General features: G+C 46.8%; 1 protein-coding gene across 1 annotated transcript; it reads right to left on the bottom strand.

Moving 5' to 3' along the window:
* Positions 1–3531: 3531 nt before the first annotated feature.
* LOC308661180 (uncharacterized protein) lies at positions 3532–14109 on the bottom strand. The gene is made up of 4 exons (XM_081316015.1): positions 14061–14109; positions 10661–11534; positions 8489–8588; positions 3532–6740 (listed from the first exon to the last, which is right to left on the bottom strand). Exons 2-4 carry the CDS (start codon positions 11471–11473, stop codon positions 5746–5748), a joined length of 1908 nt encoding a protein of 635 aa, XP_081172141.1. The 5' UTR covers positions 11474–11534; positions 14061–14109; the 3' UTR covers positions 3532–5745.
* Between the last annotated feature and the right edge of the window lie 753 nt (positions 14110–14862).

The raw sequence follows: 14862 nt of genomic DNA on the forward strand, positions 1-14862 counted from the left end.
AGCCCTCTTACAGAGTCACCATATTGCCCCCCACCAATCTGGGTCCTCATTTTACCGACCTCGGAAGGCTGGAAGGCTGAGTCAACCTTGAGCTGGTGAGAATCGAACTGCTGGCAGTCGGCAGAGTTGGCCTGCAATACCGCATTCTAACCCTTATGCCACCACAGCACAATGATGAGGGTAAGAATTGAGCTGCCGGCAGCCGGCAGTCAGCCAGAAGTAGCCTGCAGTACTGCCTTCTAACCACTGCGCCACCATGGCTCTTGATAGCTATCGTGGTTACCTATCGTTCTCAGGTTTCAGCCCAGAAGGAAGTGCTTCCGCTTCCCATCCTCCATTGCGCCTTGTTCCCAAGGCCGGAAGTCACCCACACCCGGCTGGCTATTTGAAGAGTCTAAATATTAGCTCCGGCAATCAGTAGATATAGATAGTCCCCGACTTACAACATTTCTTTTGCTGACTGTTCGAAGTTACAATGGCACTGAAAGAAATGAATTGGGACCCTTTTTCACACTTTAACGACCGCCGTAGCCTCTCCACAGTCACGTGATCAAAATTTGGACGCTAAGCAAATTGACCTATATTTATGACGGTCACAGTGTCCCGGGGTCCTGGGATTCCCCTCTTTGCGACCTTCTGCCAGGCAAAGTCAGTGGGGAAGCCCGATTCGCTTAACAGTCGTGTTACTAGCTTAAGAGCTGCAGTGATTCACTTAACGACCGTTGTAAAATGTGGCTAAACTCACTTAACAAATGGCTTCTGAACAGGAACGTTGAGCTCCATTGTGGCTGTAAAGTCAAGGACTGCTGTGCTGTCACTCAGTGGAGAAATATTTTCAAAGTAGTATCTTTTTATTAAAACAATACAAGTCGTAGCTGCTTTTCTCAATTCTCTGTCGTTTACGGCAGGGCCTCCGGTGTCTTTGGGACAAATGCTTTGGGATATGGGGTGTGGGGTCACACAAAATGGTTGCCAGGGCAACGGGCCTCCTGTTCACTCACCACCACTCCCAAACTACAGGTCCTTTAACGAAACAATCATTTGGCAACCATTCAAAATTATCCCAAAGGTGCTTTTTCAAGAGGCAGGTGGATTTTTTTCGGTTTTCTTTGAAGACGTTTCGCTTCTCATCCAAGAAGCTTCTTCAGCTCTCATTCGGAGTTACGATTTACCCATTCCAGAGGTGCTTAGGATCTGGTTCTGGAGTTCTGACAGCTGTACCCCCCATGGTCCATTGGCCCCATTTCAAATCCTCAGCAGCCGGCCTGCGTTCACGGCTGTTTGCGGCACATTTTATGATGTTTTTGCCCCAAACCAGCATTTATTCTCCAATAAAGGAGAATAATTGTAGCTCAGGGTTGAAATGAGGGGTCCTTGGTGCGCTCTGAGCTTTTACGTATTCCTGCAGGCGTTTCATGACCCAAACTAAGTAACCTGACAGAATAACAGAGTTGGGAGGGAAACTCTGAGGTAATCCGACCTCCTGCTCCAGCAAGAAACCATTCAAACGGTTGTCCACATTTTTTCTTAAATGCCTCCAGTGGTGGAGTACCCACAACTTCTGGAGGCAAGCTGTTCCACTGATTAATTGTTTTAACTGTCAGGACCTGGTTCTGGAGTTCCAAAGGCCGTACCTGTCTCTCTCTCTCTCCATGACCACATTGGGGTGCATAACATTTAACGGCGGTCTTGCTTCGTGACAGACATTTTGGGCTCAATTACGGTCATAAGCCAAGGACCACCTGTACCTGAGGAGAGACATTTCTGGATTTTTCCTCCTCTCTCTTGCAATGGCAAATCTGCTTGTCTCCACGCAGATGCCTAATCAAATTCTCCCCAGGAAGACGTCGGGCACAATTTGTTTGCGTTCTCACAGCCCTCCTATGGATTAGCCAATCTGCTTCGAGTTGGGTCGCACAGATAAAGAGATCTAGATCTTTATACCGCTTGATGGGTGGCTGTCCCAAATTTCAGGGAAAAAAGATTCTCTCCCCCACTTATTACAGAGTTGGCACTTTGTACCCTGATGTTCTGTCCCCTCCCAATGAGTAGCCGTAAAGAGGCTCAAAAGTCCAGCAGAAGCCAAACGTAGGCCGAACAAACGAAAGCTGGTCTTCTAACAGACAACTCTCTCCCAAGGTTTATATCAGACAGCACTTTTGTAATTACCCCGTGATGTTCCAAGGTCCTTGGCAGACGGCCAGCAGCTTCAAAGCCCAGATGTAGGCAGACACGTTACAAATCTCAAAACGCCAACAAATTGTTCACCACGCCTTTCCTGCACAGCCACACCCCTTTTATACTCTGTAGGGTGTGGCCCTACGTCTCCCGGCCACGCCTCTTGGGGCGTTGCAATAGTTGCTGCTGCTGTTGCCAACGTATCCTACGTCTTTCTCTTGCATCCAATAGGGGCTCCCCCTCGCTGCTGCCGGCCTCTGCTTGCTGTTCTGTTTCCTCCTCTGTTTGGCTGGGGTCCATAGGCACGTCAGCCACAGTCAGTTCTTGCTGACTCACCAGGGGAGTTGGCCCCTCCGGCACGTTGCTCGTGTCAGCTTCCTCCTCCTCCATATCATCCTCCGAGTCAGCATGCAAAAATAAAGCACCCTCCGGGGCTGGGGTCACAACACTTGACCTTCTCCTCCCCCTCCCCCCATCATGGAGCATAGAAGGTACATTCTGGGACAAGGACATGCAATGATTGGCTATTAGAATTATCAATCAACACGTGGCAACACTGAGCACCACCTCTCGGTTTGTCTCAGAGATGGGAGTGAGTGGAGAGGGCTATTGGAAGGAGGGTTTGGGGAGAACTCAGAGTTCAGGCCCTAAAGCTGTTTTTTGTGTTTTTTTAAAAATTTTCAATAATGACTTTTTATATTTTTATAACTATTATTTCTATATGTTGTTTTTAATAATTGCTGTACGGCACCCAAAGATGCTCGTTGTGAGATGGGCAGCCATATAAATGTAATTAATAAAATTTTCACGTGCAGGAGAGAAGTTGTATGAATAGATTTATCATCTAGGGCCAGAGAAGTGAAGGATTGACTTCCTTGAGACTCTATCTACGTTATAGACTTCAATTCCCAGAATTCCCCAGTTTGTAATTTTTTTTAATCTTTAAGGTTTTCAATTATTCTTTTAATTTGGTACGCTGGCCAGAATCCACTGGAGTTGAGCAGCCAATAAACGTAAATAAATAATAAATATTTAAGGTTACCAAGATGTAAATGAAGCGTCAGCCAACAGCGTGTTGCAGTTGACAAGATAGCCAATGCAATCTTGGGCTATATCAAAAGAAGTAAACACACCCTTTCCTCATTTAGCAACCATAATCCATTTCTTAAATTGGAAGCGAAATGGTCACTAAGGAAAATGGCCACCAAGCACAAGTGTGATGGAGAGACAGACAGAAAGACAAATACTGTGAAGATCACTGGTTGTGGTGTTTCATTTTTAGATTAAAATTCTTGTTACTCTTGCTCTGGTGTGTGTTCTTGTCTGCACAAAAAAATCAGTTGCAACCGCACATCCTGGTCAGAAGATTTATTTTTTTTTAAAAAAAGTACCATCATATTTAATGAGACTGGTCATAAAGAAGGTGTTGAGATTGTGAGAACTGATCAGTCTATTTTATACCACATTACTCAAAACTTATTTGGAAGGACGTGCCAGTTGTGATCATTATAACACAAGGGGTGTTCTGTCTCCGCCTATGTACGTCCTTGTTACTTCACAAAGACAACCCCTCTTTTAACAGTAGACGGGAAAAATAAACCCTTTTTATTTGAGTTACAGACCTGATAATTGTCCCAGAAAACAAAAGAAACAGAACACTTTTCCAACGGAGAGCTTGACCTTGAGTCAAACAGGAAATAACTCACAGGCAAAATAAACAGACCATGATCTCTTGACACTGAAGTTCTGTGCAAACGTTTGCCTCCAGCAACCAGCCCTGCCCACACATTCCCTTTTTGTTACGCAGCCCCCCAAGGCATGACTTCTCACTGCTTTCTCCTCCCCTGGAGTCTCCCCATTGCCTCCCTCTGTCCTACTCATGTGACCTGTCTACGTTTATGTGCGTCTCTGAGGTCTTCCAGCTGTGCTTCCTAAGAATCCGACTCAGCTTCCCAGCACAGCTGGCTCTCAGCTTGATCAGGAGTGGAAGGACCAGCCTCTTCATTAGCTTGTAAGTCCTGCAGCTCATCAGAGTCTCCCTCCGAGTCTCCAGGCCCCTCCTCTTCCTCCTCCTCTGATTCCCCAGACTCAACTACCGAGATCACAGGCTGGCACGGAATCACAACAAGGGGGAGGGAAAGATCCTGGAGAGACGGGAGGAGAGCCACAAAGGGGATTGTGAATGGTGGGAAAACCAAGTCCTCTGAACCACAGGTCCCCAACCCCAGGGCCGAGGCCCACTACCGGGACTTGAGCAGTTTGGAACCAGGCCGTGGAAGTTGCAAGTGCACGAATCCTCACTTGCCCAAGCAGCATGCGAGTGCATGTGTTCCATTTGTGTGAGGAACGGGTGGAGCTGCGTGTGTGCGCGCTTGCCCGGATGCTTACGCACAACCATCTCCTACCTGCCACCCCCCCCACCCCCCGCCAGTCGACAAAGCCGGAAAGATTGGGGAAATCTACTCCGAAGAACCGTTGAGAGAAATGTGCTAACGAAGAGAAAGCAAAGGGAGACGTAATGAGTGTCTTCCAGCACGGGTTGTCCTCAATTTACAACCATTCATTTAAATGTCTACGGAGATTCTCACTCATCCAGGTTACAGTTGTCCCAAAGGTACTTTTTTCATGAGGCAGCTGGACTTTCTTATTTTTCTTTGAAGACATTTCGCTTCTCATCCAAGAAGCTTTGGACATTTTGGACAGAGAGGACCGCTGGTTTGAAAGAGGGGTCAAAGAGGCCGTCTATGTCAAAACTGAACAGCTCCCTCTCTCAACAGAGGGGGAGGGATACCACCTCATCTATCTCCAGTCTACAACACAGTCCTTTCAACGGTTCCAAGAAGGCTCCACACCCATTTGCACCTCTCAGGTGACCCTCAGGACACAGGTAAACCTCCAGGTAGCTACAACGACTCTCTAAAAGAAGACAAATGACCAGCTATCTACAAGGAGTATAAATCCTTCCAATCCCCACGATCCAGTCAGAGCTGAAGAAGCTTCTCCGATGATAAGATGAGATGATGAGATGAGATCATTTTTATTGTCATTTTTTACTGTGGGCACAACGGCACACATCCAAAATGAAATTCAGTTGCCTGCTCTCAAAGTGAAACACATACATGACACACACCTAAAACATACTATATACAACATATTTCTTTCCCCTCCCTAACCCCCACACTTTTGAGAACTGAAGCAACCGCAGCCAAGCAAGGCGCCGCCATCTTGGATGCAAACGACCAGCTGTCTGCAAGGGGTAGAAATCCTTCCGTTCCCCACCATCCAGTCAGCGCTGAAGAAGCTTCTTGGATGAGAAGCAAAACGTCTTGAAAGAAAACACAAGAAAGTCCAATTTCCTCCTGAAAAAGCACCTTTGGGACAACCGTGACCCAGGTGACTAAGAATCTCCATAGACTCTCAATTTTTTCCAGCGGTGTTGTAATTTTGAATGGTCGCTAAACAAATAGTTGTAAGTCGAGGACTACCTGCCAAAGAAAATGGGCCAAAACTCACTTAGCGATGTAAATTCTGGGCTCAGTTGTGCTCGTACGTCAAGGGCCACCTGGACTAAGCCTTAGAAATGGCCGGCATTTGAAACTGGAACGCAACTGTGGCCTCACAAAGAGAGGTTAATTTGTCGGCTTCCTCTCCTGTGTGGATTCTCTGATGTCTAATAAGATTGGTGCTTTGGCTAAAGGTCTTCCCACACGCCAGGCATTTATAGGGCTTCTGCCCCGTGTGAATCCTCCGGTGTTTAACAAGCCCTGACTGATCGCAAAAGGTTTTGCCACAGTCCGAGCATTTATACGGTCTCTCGCCAGTGTGGATTCGTTGATGCGAGGTAAGGTGAGTGCTCTGGCTGAACCTTTTCCCGCACTCCAAGCATTTGTGTGGCCTCTCCCCTGTGTGAATGGTCTTGTGGTTGATGAGGCCCGACTGGTTGCAAAAGCCCTTCCCGCAATCCGAGCATTTGTACGGCTTCTCCCCCGTGTGGGTCCTCTGGTGCGAGGTCAGGCTGGTGCTGTGGCGGAAGCTCTTCCCACACTCGGAGCATTGATAGGGTTTCTCCCCGGTGTGGATCCTCCGATGTTGAATCAGGCTGGTGCTCTGGTTGAAGGTCTTGCCACAGCTGGGGCAGCTGTAGGGTCTCTCCCCCATGTGGACCCTCTGATGGGAGGTCAGCTGGGTGCTTTGGCCAAAACCTTTCCCACATTCTAAGCACTTGTAGGGCTTCGTGCCGGAATCGAGGAGCCGATACTCGGCAAGGTTTCTACTCCAATGAAAACTCTTCTCTAAAGTTGGGCTCCTGTTGGGTTTCTCCCCGAGGTGGCTTCTCCAGGGGGCTCCCAGACACCGTTTCTTCCTCTCTTCCGTTGCTTGTCCCGGAATGATGACTTCAGGGACATCTTCATCCTGGCAGGAAATGGTGACCTCACTCCTTTTCTCCTCAGATCTGCACGATTCACCCGGCTTCCATAGGTTTTCTCTGAGTACTTCGATAGGGCTGGTTTCTGAAGGGATCGCACTGGGATCCCGATCATCTTCACTCTTCATTTCCCCCCCTGCAATAAAGAAAGAGATTAAAACAGCGGAAGAAGCTGTGCCTCAGAGGAAGGACCCACCCTTGCTTGTTTTAGTGACAATTACATAAGGCCATCTACAAAGGGAGTCAAGCTATTCTCCAAAGCACCCGAAGGCAGGACAAGAAGCAACGGATGGAAACTAATCAAGGAGAGAAGCAACCTAGAACTGAGGAGAAACTTCTTGACAGAACAATTAATCAGTGGAACAACCTGCCTCCAGAAGTTGTGAATGCTCCAACACTGGAACTTTTAAAGAAGAGACTGGACAGCCATTTGTCTGAAATGGTATATCTAGCTCCCAGGTGGCACGCAGAGCCCTCTCTGTGGGCCCACGCGCCATCGTCCCAGTCCTAGGCCTTCAGCTGGGTTTTCTAAAACCTTTTCGCTTTAGGCCTCCACCGCCATGTGCAAAAAAAAAAAAAAAAATTCAATCTTGCAAAGTTGGAATTGATTGATTGAACTTTTTAGACCCACCCAGTCTGCCGTTACCACCGCAGCCATGCCCGCCCGATTGGCCACACCCACCCAATGGGCCATGCCCACCCGCCACCCGACGATACATAAGTGGGTTTTGGGTTGCAGTTTGGGCACACGGTCTCTAAAAGGTTCGCCATCACTGGTATAGGGTTTCCTGCCTGAGCAGGGGGTTGGACTAGATGACCTGTAAGGTCCCTTTTATTATTATTATAAAGCTTTTATTTATAAAGCACGAAACTCAGCCAACTGAACACTCAAATTGACTGGCACTAATGGTTGACACGGGTTGCTGCCAGCATCCTAGGTATCAACCAGCTATCTCCTTAAAATGTAAGATGTTCCGAGTAGCGCAGTTTTTTGTAGCTTTGCTGGAGTTATTGCACGAAGCTACAATTTCTTGATGTATTTTGCAAAGTTTTTGGACATAGTTCCCAGTGCCCCGATGACAATTATTATTATTATTGTTGTTGTTGTTGTTGTTGTTGTTGTTGTTGTTATTATTATTATTATTATTATTATTATTATTATTATTATTATTATTATTATTAACCTTCAGGTTTAAGCTCAAATTTGAACCCTCAGCCTAGCTCAAGGCAGATCAGAGGGCCTCTGAGGAGATGCTTTTCCAGTGGATGGGACAATCTGCCCTTTAGACCAGCAGCCTGCCCCCTGCTCCTTCCCCACCCCCAAATTCATACAGGTAGTCCTTGAGTTACGACCATGATTGAACCTGACATTCCTACTGCTAAGCGAGACAGTGGTTAATTGGGTTTTGCCCTATTTTACGACCTTTCTTGCCACAGTAAAAGCGAATCGCTGCTGGTAAGTTAGTGACATGGTCGTTAAGCGAATATGGCTTCCCCCATTGACTTTGATTGTCAGAAGGCCGCAAAAGGGGATCACGGGACCCCCGGGACGCCGCGACCGTCATAAAGATGAAAACAATTGCCAAGCGTCCAAATCTTGATCAGGTGACCCTGGGGAGGCTGCCGCGTTCATAAGTACGAAAAATGCTCATAAGTCACTTTTTGCAGGGCCGTTGTAACTCCGAACCATCACTAAATGAGCTGTTGTAAGTCGAGGACTACCTGTACACCACTGAACGTCCGCCCTTCCGGCCACAGGACAAAAGATTCTGACGTTCTATCAGACAGAGTCGATGGCTGGCAACCGAGGTTAGCCCAGCCAGGGGCCTCACGGAAGCTAACAGAGGCCCCCCTTCTGATCAAAAGGCCTGGCGTCTCCCTCACCATCTTCCCGCTTAGTTTCGGCATGCAGCTGCCTCTGGTCCGTCTCAGTGGGAGCCTGGCCGGTCCCGGAGGAATGCGCAGAGTCCTCTTTGATGTTGACCTGGAATCGGCAGAGAGGAACAGCTTTAGGATAGGACAACTGGGCTGGGAGGTGATGGCTGTGTCCTTTGCCACATGGATAGTGCTCTAACCCAGGCTGTAGATATTTATTCCCAGACGGCATTGGATTTGTCTGCCAATGAGTTCCCTTTTCATCTCTCGCTCTCATCTATCTATCTCTGTCTATTTGTCTCTCTCTCTCTCTCTCTCTCTCCATATTTATCTATCTATCTATCTATCTATCTATCTATCTATCTATCTATCTATCTATCTATCTATCTATCTATCTATCTATATCTATCTATCTATCTATCTAATCTCTACCTACTAATCTATCTGTCTGTCTATCCATACATGTCTACTAAATCTATCTATCCCTATTAATCCTATCTATCTATCTATCTATCTATCTATCTATCTATCTATCTATCTATCTATCTATCTATCTATCTATCCCTACTAGTCTATCTTATCTCTACCTACTAATCTATCTATCATCTATCCATCCATCTCTACTAAATCTATCCCTACTAATCCTACTATCATCTATCTATCTATCCCTACTAGTCTATCTTATCTCTACCTACTATCTATCTATCTGTCTGTCTGTCTCTGTCTGTCTGTCTGTCTGTCTGTCTGTCTGTCTGTCTGTCTGTCTGTCTATCTATCTATCTATCTATCTATCTATCTATCTATCTATCTATCTATCTATCTATCCCTACTAGTCTTATCTCTACCTAGTAATCTATCTATCTGTCTGTCTGTCTGTCTGTCTGTCTGTCTGTCTCTGTCTGTCCATTCATCTCTACTAAATCTATGTCTGTCTATCCCTACTAATCCTATCTATCTATCTATCTATCTATCTATCTATCTATCTATCTATCTATCTATCTATCTATCTATCTATCTATCTATCTATCTATCTATCTATCTATCTATCTATCTATCTATCTATCATCCATCCATATCTATCCATCTATCATCTATCCACCCATATCTATCATCTATCATCCATCTATCATCAATCTAACTATCTATCTACTGTATATCTTCCTTTCTCTCTCACTGGGAATCTTGGATTCTTCTGAAGCCTATAAAATCTTTCTTTCATGTAAGGTTGCTGCTGTTTTTGGTTGCATTTGGAGAACACGTTTACTCGGAATGAATAGCATGGAGATGTCTTGAGTGGTGTCTCACAGATACTTTGAATCACAACCCCAATTAACCTTGGCTGCTCTGGGACTGATGGGGCTTCTAGTCCCAAACATCTGGAAAACAGCCCAAAGGGGAATGCTGAGAGAGGGCATTTGGCAACTGGCCATTCCAATACATTAGCCAGTTGAAGCCGAAGCCAAGGAGAAAACAAACACAGGAGTGACGTTGGAGTAGGAGGAACTCAACAGATGCTGGATCAAGGCTGGGCTGGTTCTCCAGAATGCCTGGCGAAGTAGAAGCAGCTACAACAGCCTTTATTTGACGTCTGGTTATCATTAGTATAACCTTTTCTCTGCTCAACTTCTCATCCCCTTTGACTTGCCTCTTTTGACTTAGCCTGCACCAACTTCATTACTGCAACTCTACATCCCAAGCTCTAATTAAGGCAGAAAGCTCAAGACAAGGGAGATATCTTTCAACAATTATCTCTCAGCTTCTTGGCCAAGGTGGAGACTTCTAGGTAAAGGTAAAGCTTCCCCCGCACATGCGTGCTAGTCGTTTCTGACTCTAGGGGCCGGTGCTCATCTCCATTTCAAAGCCGAAGAGCCAGCGCTTGTCCGAGGACGTCTCCATGGTCATGTGGCTGGCATGACTAGACGCCAAAGGCGCACGGAACACTGTTACCTTCCCACCGGAGTGGTCCCTATTTTTCTACTTGCATTTTTACGTGCTTTCGAACTGCTAGGTTAGCAGAAGCTGGGACGAGTAACAGGCGCTCACTCTGTTACGCGGCACTCGGGATTCGACCCACCAAACTGCTGACCTTCTGATCGACAGGCTCAGCGTCCTAACCCACTGAGCCACCGTATCCCTTGGAGAACTTCTACCACCTTCTAAACCAAAGTCCCACCTTCTCACCTTCTTTCCATCGCGGTCCTTAGCCTCTTGTTGCCACTGAAGGAACTCTTCAGCCAGGCCCACTGCTTGGGAACAAGTCTCCGGCTTGCCTTCCCAGACCCAACGCTGGATCTCCAGAGGCAAGATGGCTAGGAATTGCTCCAGGATCAACAGTTCCAGGATCTGCTCCTTGGAGTGTCTTTCCACTTTCAGCCACCCGTGACAAAGGTCTTGGAGCTGATTGTACGCTGCAGTAGGTCCCTCGGTTTCCTGGTAGCAGAAATGCCGGAAGTGCTGGCGATGCTTCTCCCTCTTCAGAGCATCCCCTTGCAAGATGGCCGCTTTCACTTTCCTGTAATCCAGCCTATCCTTGGCCACCATTCTGTCAAAGACATGTTGGGTCTCTCCACTGAGAGCTGGCAAAAGCCTGGGTACCCATTCCTCCCTGGGCCACTGGCAAGCTTTGTCCACTTCCTCAAAGGAATCCAAGAATGCCTTGGCATTGTCCCATGGGGTGGTGGGCTCCTTTGCCAAGGGTGCGCATCTCCGGCTGGAGCAAGGGGGCTCCATCTTCTTCAGAAACGCTTGCAACTGGGCATCCCAGCAACCTGTTACGCCCGCTCTTGCTTCTTCTTTCGTCCAATGGGACATCGTCCTTTGTGGAAGGTGTCCAATCAGCTCAGAATGCACTGACTCCAGACATGGGCCTTCTCCTTCCTTCTTTGCCTGGGGTTTGAGGGCAACGACCTTCTGGAGGCCACCAAGAGCTTCTCTGACCTCTTCTGGGTCTTCTTCTTTTGGCCAGACTGGGAAGGGGTTCTCTTCCATTTTCATCCTTGGAAGGTAAGAATCTCCAAAATTAAGTTCTCGCAAGCCACACCGTTCTCCTGAACTCCTGTTTGGAAAGCAGAGGAAAACCCAACCCAAGTTAGAGGCCAACAGATGGGTTGACTCAGAATCCTGGATGTCAGGTAGTGCATGTATGGTGAAACAAAGAAAATCATTTTCTTTATAAACGCATCCTTCTGTGATATATATTCACACACACACGTATCTATCCATGGCGACTGAGACTACAGGCGCTCCTTGAGTTACAATAGTTAATTCAGTGAAGATTTGAAGTTACCACAGTGCTGAAAAAAGTGACCTATGACCATTTTTCACACTTACAACCATTGCAGCATTCTCTCCCCCTCCCCCCTGGTCACGTGATCCAAATTCAAATGCTTGACAACTAACTCCTATTTATGACGGTTGCAATATCCCGGGGTCATGTGATCCCCTATTGCGACCTTCCGACAAGCAAAGTCCATGGGGAAGCCAGCTTCACTTAACAACCGTGTTGCTAACTTCCACAAAACTGCAGTAATTCACTTAACAACCGTGGCAACAAAGGTCGTAAAATGGGGCAAAACTCACTTAACAAATGTCAGTTGTGGCCATAAGTTGAGGATCATCTATACAGTAAGATAGACAAGGGGTCTCTTGGGTGATTTAGTTGTTTACCAGATTAAATGCAGCATTCCCTGCCATGCAAGCTACAGTTGCTAATCTAGAGCTTATTTCGCAAGCCAGTATCTAGTTACCTATATCCCACATTCTAGGCCAGGGGTAGGCAACCTTGGCTCTTTTATGACTCGTGGAGTTTAACTCCCAGAATTCCTGAGCCAGCATGGCTCAGCTTGGAAACCTCTCCCTTTCCCCTTAGCATGGCCGGCTCAGGAATTCTGGGAGTTGAAGTCCACGAGTCATAAAGTGGCCTAGGCCAGGGGTAGGCAACCTTGGCTCTTTTATGACTCGTTGACTTCAACTCCCAGAATTCCTGAGCCAGCATGGCTCAGCTTGGAAACCTCTCCCTTTCCCCTCAGCCTGGGTGGTTCAGGAATTCTGGGAGTTGAAGTCCACGAGTCATAAAATGGCCTAGGCCAGGGGTAGGCAACCTTGGCTCTTTTATGACTCGTGGAGTTTAACTCCCAGAATTCCTGAGCCAGCATGGCTCAGCTTGGAAACCTCTCCCTTTTCCCTCAGCCTGGGTGGTTCAGGAATTCTGGGAGTTGAAGTCCACGAGTCATAAAGCGGCCTAGGCCAGGGGTAGGCAACCTTGGCTCTTTTATGACTCATGGACTTCAACTCTCAGAATTCCTGAGCCAGCATGGCTCAGCTTGGAAACCTCTCCCTTTCCCCTCAGCATGGCTGGCTCAGGAATTCTGGGAGTTGAAGTCCACGAGTCAGGAAAAAAGCCAAGGTTGTCTACCCCTGTTCTAGGAAATACATGCAGTGTACTAACCCACACTCAGAATATATTGATTTGTGCAGTGTTGTTTGCAGCAGGATGTCTATCCAGTTTGTTACAGTACTGTATGTAAAAATCTGCTTTTTCTTGGGGAATCGATGGCAGTCTATATCTAGTGGACTTTACCTATTTCCCCCCCCCCCCTCGTGAGGTAAGTTGGGCTTGGCAGCTTTAAAAGAAGGGTGGACTTTAACTCCCAGTTGTCCCCAGTCAGCAGGACTGGCTAGGCGGAATTCTGGGAGTTGACATCCACACATCTTGAAGTTGCCAAGGTTGAGTGACACTGACATTGGCAATTGCCTTTTGCTAATTAGATTGCTAATTGAACTTAGGCCAAGCAATAGGTTTCATTGCTAGCAATTTTTGTGAAGGGCAAAGAGAAATCTTTTGTTAATTCTGTGGGTTTCAAGACCCATCATCCATAGCTAAAGGGAGATGATGGTTCTTCTTGTCCCTTTGGAGTGCACATAGCTGGAAAAAAGATGGTCCAGTTATCATCCCACATCTGGATCCCCCAAACCAGGGGTAAGCAACCTTAGCTCTTTTATGACTCGTGGACTTCAACTCCCAGAATTCCTGAGCCAGCCATGAAGTCCACGAGTCATAAAAGAGCCAAGGTTGCCTACCCCTGTCCTAGAACTAAGGAGAAAATTCCTGACAGCTAGAACAATTAACCAGTGGAACGACTTGCCTCCAGAAGTTGTGAATGCTCTGACACTGGAAGTTTTTAAGAAGAGACTGGACAGCCATTTGTCCGAAATTGTAGAGGGGTTCCTGTCTGAGCAGGGGGTTGGACTAGATGACCTCCAAGGTCCCTTTCAACTTTATTATTATTATTATTATTATTATTATTATTATTATTATTATTATTATTATTAATTATTATTATTATTATTAGACCTTATACCACTTCCCTGCCGTTGGTTTCTTCTTTTGTTGGATCGTGAGCGCCTTTGCCTGGGATCTATGCAGAAAAAAATCCTGCATAATTTGGGGAAGAAAAGTCTTGTCTCGACTAAACGCAGTGGGTTTCCCCCTAATTTTGGAGAAAGCTCCTTCCCATTTTTGCACCACCACCCCCCTTCCATCCTCCCCTCCCTCGATTTTTTTGCTTTTTTTTCATAGTACCTTCTTCTGGTTCCTCTTGGCCTTTTGCAGCTATGAAGCAATTAACAAGAAAACACCCCTTCCTTTGCAGCAAAAAAGGAGAAGCTTTTGCTCCCCCCCCCATTCACTCCCCCTTCCTTTCTAGGAAGCCCAGCTCTGTAGGCTTAACCCTTTGGAAAGCCAGAAGGCATAGATTGCCAGGTTGGTCTTCTCCTTGATCAGTTTCCATCCGTTAATTCTAGTCCTACCTTCAGGGGCTTTGGAGAATAGGTTGATGCCTTTTTTTTTTATGGCAGTCCCTTAGATTTTGGAACACTGCTACTGGTATTATATCACCCCTAGTTTTTTTCTCCGAGTGACATATGTGTGTGTGTGGGGGGGGGCATATTCTTATTTTATTTTAGTTATGTTTAAAGGTAAAGGTAAAGGTTCCCCCCGCACATGCGTGCTAGTCGTTTCCGACTCTAGGGGCCGGTGCTCATCTCCGTTTCAAAGCCGAAGAGCCAGTGCTTGTCCGAGGACATCTCCGTGGTCATGTGGCCGGCATTTATTTTTTTTTATTTTATTTTAATTCCATTTATATCCCGCCCTTCTCCGAAGACTCAGGGTGGCTTACAAGCTTAGCAGCATGACTAGATGCCAAAGGCGCACGGAACGCTGTTACCTTCCCACCGTAATGGTCCCTATTTTTCTACTGGCATTTTTACGTGCTTTCGAACTGCAAGGTGGGCAGAAGCTGGGACGAGTAACAGGCGCTCACTCTGTTACGCGGCACCCGGGATTCGACCCGCTAAACTGCCGACCATCTGATCGACAAGCTCAG

The sequence above is a fragment of the Vipera berus genome (assembly GCF_964194415.1).
Source record: "Vipera berus genome assembly, chromosome: 2".
Taxonomy (NCBI): domain Eukaryota; kingdom Metazoa; phylum Chordata; class Lepidosauria; order Squamata; family Viperidae; genus Vipera; species Vipera berus.